The sequence below is a fragment of the Ursus maritimus genome, unplaced genomic scaffold (genome assembly GCF_017311325.1).
Source record: "Ursus maritimus isolate PB19 unplaced genomic scaffold, ASM1731132v1 scaffold_9, whole genome shotgun sequence".
Taxonomy (NCBI): Eukaryota; Metazoa; Chordata; class Mammalia; order Carnivora; family Ursidae; genus Ursus; species Ursus maritimus.
In genome coordinates, this window is record NW_024427107.1 from 79,361,590 (window position 1) to 79,368,412 (window position 6,823).

General features: G+C 61.7%; 1 protein-coding gene across 4 annotated transcripts; it reads left to right on the forward strand.

Annotated features, from left to right (window-relative positions):
• The first annotated feature begins 328 nt into the window (after nucleotides 1-328).
• On the forward strand, nucleotides 329-3,457 carry LY6L (lymphocyte antigen 6 family member L). 4 transcript variants are annotated; one of them, XM_040625815.1, is made up of 4 exons: nucleotides 329-557; nucleotides 639-755; nucleotides 2,322-2,612; nucleotides 2,738-2,874. In XM_040625815.1, the coding sequence occupies exons 1-3, from the start codon at nucleotides 422-424 to the stop codon at nucleotides 2,603-2,605; spliced, it is 537 nt and encodes a 178-aa protein (XP_040481749.1). In that variant the 5' UTR covers nucleotides 329-421; the 3' UTR covers nucleotides 2,606-2,612; nucleotides 2,738-2,874. The 4 variants fall into 4 exon arrangements, with proteins under 4 accessions (XP_040481749.1, XP_008708278.2, XP_040481747.1 ...); XM_008710056.2 differs by lacking the exon at nucleotides 2,322-2,612 and having other exon boundaries at nucleotides 2,738-3,457; XM_040625813.1 differs by having other exon boundaries at nucleotides 329-755.
• Nucleotides 3,458-6,823: the final 3,366 nt, after the last annotated feature.

Genomic DNA, 6,823 nt, shown 5'->3' on the forward strand with positions numbered 1-6,823 from the left:
CTCCCTTCCCTCCACTCCTGGATTCCCGCTCCCAGCCTGGTTGTCAGTGTTTCCCCTGGACGGCGGTGTCCAAGTCTGTTCTCCAGGGCCGAGCATCCCTCCTCCCGCTCCCCTCCCCACCCCCAGCCTCCACCTCTCTCCTCGACCTCTGACACCCGACCCGTTGGAAGGGTCCTGCGGTGAGAATGGGGCCCTGCTCGGCGCCCTCTGTTACAGGACTAGAAGGAAGCAAGCAGAGGCTGGGGCTGAGCCACCCAGGGGAGGGACCCAGGACGGAGACGCAGTCCGTCCTCCTGCTCAGCGGCGGAGGTGGCTGGTGGCTGCTAGTAGCATCCGGAGAGAACCGGGATCGTGGGGCACCGCGGACGCGGGTTGGGGGAGATGGGGTCGAGGGGAGGGGAGGGAGCCTGCCGCCGGGGGCATGGGGCACTCCGGCACTCCTCCTTCTCTGCTCCACCCCACCCTCAGGCTGAGCTCTGGCGCCATGGAGGGGCTGGTTCCAGTCCTGTGCGCTTTGCTGATGTCTGCGGAGTTTGCTGGCGGCAAGAAAGAGCCAGGTAGGGGCGGGCGCGGGCGGCGCGGGGCTCGCAGGCCGCGTGAGCAGCCCTCTCCACCGCCGCCCCCTGGCTGCCCCGCAGGTGTCAACTTGAGCTGTTACCAGTGTTTCAAAGCGGCCAGCCAGGCGCTGTGCACGCCCACCGTGTGCGACCCCAGCGACCGGGTCTGCGTGTCCAACACTGTGGTCCTTCTACGCAGTGAGTCCGGCGGCGGGCCCGGGAGGGTGCGGGGCGTCCTGACCGCCACCGGTCCACAGCCCCGCAGCTTTCCCCTAACCCTGGACGCCCGGGGAGCACGCACACATTCCGAATTGTTCACTTTCCGAAGCCCCGGTTCTTAAGTGCTGCTCCGCCAGAAACTGTCCACAGGGCAGAGGCTCCGGTGTAACTGAACGTAGAGGGAGGGCCGGTCGTCCAGACCGCTGACTGCGCAGGGGAAGGTCGGCCGGGCAAGAGGGAGAGCCGGTCGTCCAGACCGCTGACTGCGCAGGGGAAGGTCGGCCGGGCAAGGCGCTGGCCCAGGACACCTGGCTGCCCACTGCTGCCCACCACGCCTCACCCCCGCCTGGCTGCTGTGGGGCTTAAGTAATAAGACTTGACTTTAAAAACAAGCCTTAGAGGAGATTCTAAAGTGGACCGTGAACACATTCCCCACTGAAATGTCACAGAGCAAAGCACTAGAAATGCTCTTTTATAAAATTATAAAAATATCCAGACAGAACGACGTGGACAGACCCATCTGTTCTGAGAAAGCACGATCACGGCTGTGGATTCTGGCCAGAGGGTCCCAGGTCCCTGCGGGCCTGCCCACGTCCACGCGGCCGGCCCCTCCGCGCGGCTTCAAGGCCTCCGGGCCTGGCTGGAGCGTCCTTCCCCGAACCGGCTCCGCACAATGAACCTCGGGGAGTCTTGTTGCCTGGTTTCCCCGTCAGGATGCAAGAAGATCCCTGCTGCACAGTCGGGCTTCCAGGAGACGAGCCGGTCCAGTGCGCGCGCGTGCGGCGCGCAGGCCCGTTTGACCCACACGCTGGGCCGGCGGGGGGACCCTGCGGGGCGGGGGGCCCGGCCAGCCCCGGCCGCGGGTCACTCTCCACCTCCACCTGTCCTTTCAGGGCGGAATTGAACGCGGAGGGAGGCGCCGCCCCTCCTCTGCGTGTCTGCCACCTGGGGGCGGCCCTGAGCGCCCTTCCCGAGGCTGCGCCTCTCCCAGGCCTGGCCGTTCCTTCTTGGGGTGGGGGGGAAGTGCTGATGCCGCGGACATCAGTGCTGTGACTGAGGGTTGTTCGAATCTCCGCCCCCGCGGGCTTTTCCCGCTGCAGTCTCCTTAGCCGGGGCTCCACCCAGGGCTTCTGTTTCCGGGTGTGCGGCCTGAGGGTCTGGGGGGGCGCATATTGGTGGCCCTCCCTGCAGGGATCTGACGTGGTCTGGAATCTCTTCAGGGGCCCCTAGCCTGCGCCTTGGCCTTTGCCCCCAGATCTCCACCCTGAGGGCTGGGGAGAGGGCGCTGGGGGCTGGGGGGAGGAGGAGGCCGGCCTCTTGCCCACCTTCAGGAACCCCCGAGCAAGCAGCACCAGCGGCCTGCGAGCTGCCCTGATAACATGATCAGCACCTGATGCAACCTGGTATAAGTCAGCACGATAATAATATAACGGCACAACCCACACAGCCAGCCGAGGGGCAGGACGTGCACCGAAGGGGGAGGGTCTTCTCTTCTACAATTTGGGTCGTTTTGAGTGTTTTCCTTTCTTCTGATGTTCCCTTCAGAGGCTTCTGCCCCACCCTTAAATGGGCAGTCGGAGGACAGCGCTGAGCCCGGGACTGAGCGAGCAGAGGGGACAGCCATGTCCAGCCTCTGTCCACTCTGCTCCACCCCACATCCCCAAGACTTGCAGGCTTCTGGGCGGGCCAGAGTGGTCCAGGCCACGTGTGTCTCCAGGGAAAAGCCCCCACCAGGGCCAGCAGCCCTGAACCCTGATTTTGTTGTGACCACGAAAGTGACCGTGGGGAGCCATGTTCCCACTGCCCTTGCGGGGCCCACAATTCCCTGATTCTCAGGTTAAGTTCTGGTTTTTGCCGCTCACGTAGGAAGCACCGCCTCCCCTCCCCCATGCCTCTTCCTGTGACCACCCGCCCTCCCTCCTGCAGGCTGGCGGCCACCTGCCACCTCCTCTCTTTTGCAGAATCAAAGGCGACACTTTCTCTCAGCAAGCGCTGTGCTCCCAGGTGTCCCAACACCAACATGAACTATGAGTGGACACTGGGACCCAGGATACTAGGCAGGATCATCCGGCGGTGCTGTTCTGGAAATCTCTGCAACAGGGCACCCACCATTCAGCAGGGTCCCTGGGCCCTTGGAAGGGGATTCCTGCTCGCAGCGGGCCTCCTCTGGGTCCTGCTGTGAGCACCTTCCTCCTGGGCCGGCAGACCCACTATATCCTCCCACGTCCTGCCTCAGCCCTGCCCCCGTCCTTTTCAAGACACTGGGTGGGACCTTCCCACTCTGAGGTGGTGGAAAGGATGCCATTGCCTCTGTCCCAGACCTGGCCACTTCTCCCATCTCCCGCAGGGGCCCTTTGTTCAACAGCCCAGAGAAGGTAGCCCAGTCCACCCGGAAGAGAAAGGGCATCCCCAGTACGGGGCAATGGCTCCCTGGATAAGTTAGCTCACCCCAAGTACACTGTTCAGGGTCCCAGCGGGGGCAGGAAGAGCCTGGGCAAGGCCAGAGGGTGGCAGCAGCCTGGCCTCCGGCTCTGACTTGCCCTGGCTTGGACTGGGCCAGCCCCCCTTCCCCCTGGCCCGTCCCCTCTGCCCGTAGGGCCCAGGCAGAGTCAGGCTGTGGGTGTCCACCTGTGCGTTGAGACCATGACCATCACTCCCAGAGACAATAAACTCATGATCTGACTCCTCTGTGGTCCTGCTCCTTCAGCTGCTTCCAGGCCAGGACCTCACCCCTCCAGCCCACCTCTCTACAGACCTGTGTGGTTGTCCATCACCCGTGACAGGAGTGGTCAGATCTGGACAAAACCGTCCAGCCGGGCCAGCCGAGCATGGGGATGCCCCTGGGTTCTGGGCCTAGCACTGGGTAAGCAGGAGGCCAGAAGGCCACTGCGTGAATGTGGGGGAGACACGGGAGGGTGAGGGTCTGGGGCCTGTGGCTAGTGCCCATGGAAGGTACTGGGATGCAGAGATGCTGGGAGGGGACGGCTGGACAGTGGAGCCATGTCTGGTGGGCAGCTGGGTTGGAGAGAGTGAGGGCTGACAGAAGGGCTGGAGGGGCCCGGGACAGCCCCCTGCCTGGCCAAGGGGATGGTCGCCCAGGTGTCAGCAGAGGTGAGGAGCAGGTTGGGACAGGTCAAACCGGTGACAAGCTCAGGACTGTCCAGGCTGAGCTGGGGTGCCCACGGGATGTCCTGGAGAATGGGGCTGAGAGCAGGCCGCTGTGTGGGGACGAAGAGGAAGAGGAGAGTCTGCAGGCAAGGGCAGCATCAACGGGCAGCACGTCCCCCGGAACGCAGAGTGCTGCTGGCCACTCCCATCTCCTTGGGCTGCCTGAGCCCAAGTCTGCACACCTCCACCCTCACGCACCTCCAGCTCCTCCCCACCCCCCACCCTATCTTCGCACTTCTCCCCCGCCCTGGGATCTTCACACCTCCCCGCCAGGGTCCGCAGGGGCCTGGCTCTAGGTCCTTATACCGGCCTTCCATGGCACACCTCACCCAATCTCCAACGACTCGACTCATCACTTCCCCCATGGACTCAGCTGGACCTGGCTGCCCCTTGATGCCCCAGGGCCTTTCCAAGTTCAGAACAACCCTGGGCCCTAACCCACTCTGGAGGCCGCTGGAGTTAAGCTGAGAGCTCAGATATGATGCCCCAGGATCCCCGGGCGTGGAGAAGGACCTCCCCTTCCCTGTGCTTGTGAGTTTTGAATCTGAGTTTAAACCTCAGCTCAGAACCCAGGCTGTCCAGCCCGGCCTGTCACCATCTGTCTGAATCTCCCCACTCAGGGACCCTGGCGTGTTGGGGCGTCAGGAGTCTCTGGGCTTCGGGCCAGCCGGAGAGCCGGCGCAGAGGGGAGGTGACCGCTGGCGCAAAGGGCTGGGGGTCTGCCTTCGGAGCTGCACTTACCTAGGAAGGACGTGTGGGGTCTGGGTCAGGGGCCACCGTGCCCTGCGCGCCCATGGCCCGCTGTCCCAGCCCATTCTGCTTCTCTCTCCATGTAAATGAGCATCTTGGGAACTGGGCACTCTGGTCCCTCCTCTGGACAGGGGACCAAGGATTGCAAGCGCTCAGGGCAGCCTGTCAGCTGGAAATCTGAACCTTTGCTGAATAAATGGGCACCGGAGTCACTAAAGAATGAGTAAGGGAAGCACCTAGGAGCAGTGGGGAGATTACCAGGAGTGGTGACAGATGCTTAGTGAGGCTGGCACGTGGGGCGGCAGCAGGGGCACCGGCGCAGCGAAGAGGGGGCCCTCCTGCGGGGCCTCCACGGGTCCTACCCGGCTGCTCTGCTTCCCAAGTCCCCAAATGCCAGGTGACACCCTGTCTCCGCCCCCACCCCCCTCGGCGACACCAAGCCACATGGGACGACTGTAGGGCAGCAGGAAGGCCGTGCGTCTGCGGACATGGCTCTACTCATTTATTAGTTCCAAGAGTCTTATTTTGACTCTTTGGGGACTGAGGTCTCTTTCACACTCACTGCTAGAAAACTCAGATCCTGATAAGAGCCCCCCGAGCTTCTGGTGATGTCGGGGGTTTGTCCGCCCGCGGCTCATCTGCATTCTGGGTCATGCCCTGCCTTCCCCTTCTCCCACCCCACCCCCTTCTAATTGTCCTATTGTGCATTACCTTAACGCCAACTATAAAGCGGATTGGGTGACTCAGGGTCCACACTTTCTCGTGTTCTCCATGCCAGTCCTTGGTGCCGTGTGCAGGGCGTCGCCGGGGGAGTCCCTGCCCGGGGGTAGGCCTTGACCACACCTGGTGGAGCTTGGGGGTCTCTGCCCAGACGCCCTGCGTGAGGAGACGCTCTCAGGAGGCACTGCAGAGCCTGTGCGGGTTGTGGTTCTAGAATGGAAAAGCCGGCGGGGAGGGCGTCCCGGTGTTGCTTCTCCACCCCTTAGCCTGGAAAGTAGCCCCAACATCCCTGTTCTGAGACTGCCACGTCTGCGGTATAGGACTGTGAATTAGGTCGCACACCCACTTCGCATGCAAGAGAATCCACGCGTCCAGTGTTCCCTGCAGGACCCTGTCCCTTGTCGCCCCCACCCCGCCGGCCACCTGGCCACGGCCTGCCCGCTGAGCCTGACCGCAGCCGCCCACGTCCTCAATTTGTCTTCAGTGTCCAGATTTTAGCATTTAGCAAGAAATTATTCCATGGGCCGTGCTCTCTGACCATACCCCTGTAGATTAAATGGAAATACAAAGAAGACAAACTTGAAAATCCCAAATATTTGCAAACTAAGCTCTGGCACTTCCCTCAGGGTATCCGTCGAAAAAGTTAGAGCAGGGTTCCTTAATTCCTTAAACGACCAGGAACAAAGATCAGTGCAAAATTACATTTTAACATGAAAGTGGCACTTTGAGAAAAAGGTAAACTGAGGCCTTACGGGAGAGGAGGGGTGCTGAGATCTAGCGCCTGGAAACCAGACTGAAATAGAGAAGATCCACGGAGCCACCAGACTCACCAATCGTGGCGGGCAGGACTGAAATGAGGAAGGAGGAGGCAGCGCAAACGCAGCGTGGGGGGCGAGGACCCGCAGCGCAGGGGAGGGGGGCGCGGGGCGCGCTCACGCAGGCTCCTGCCTGGCCGGCCGGGCTCTGGGGGCCTCGGGAGGGCAGCCGGGCACTCACCGGTCACCACCTGAGGAAGCTGCTCTGAATCGGGAGATGGTGTATAAACTCGTCAGAACTCACTGAACTGTCCACTTAACAAGGGGCTTTTGGACTGTAGGTAAATCACGCTTCGACAAAGTTAACTGTCCCAGGAGGTTCACTGCATGCCTCTATGGAATAAGGTTGAAAAGGTAGAGGAAACGGAGTATTTCCTGGTAAAAACACAGTTTACTAAATTTAACCCAGGGAGTGAAATTTCCAAGTTTCCTCTACAAAGCGTAACACTGACCGCTGATGACGCTGATGATAACGGAGAAAGGACATTCCGGCGCTTCTGCACCCGGTGCTACTGATGTGGTGGTGGACTATCGGCTTGGTTCGGTGGGGCGGAGTCCGGAGCCGACGACCTAGAAGGAATTCTTGAGAGTCTT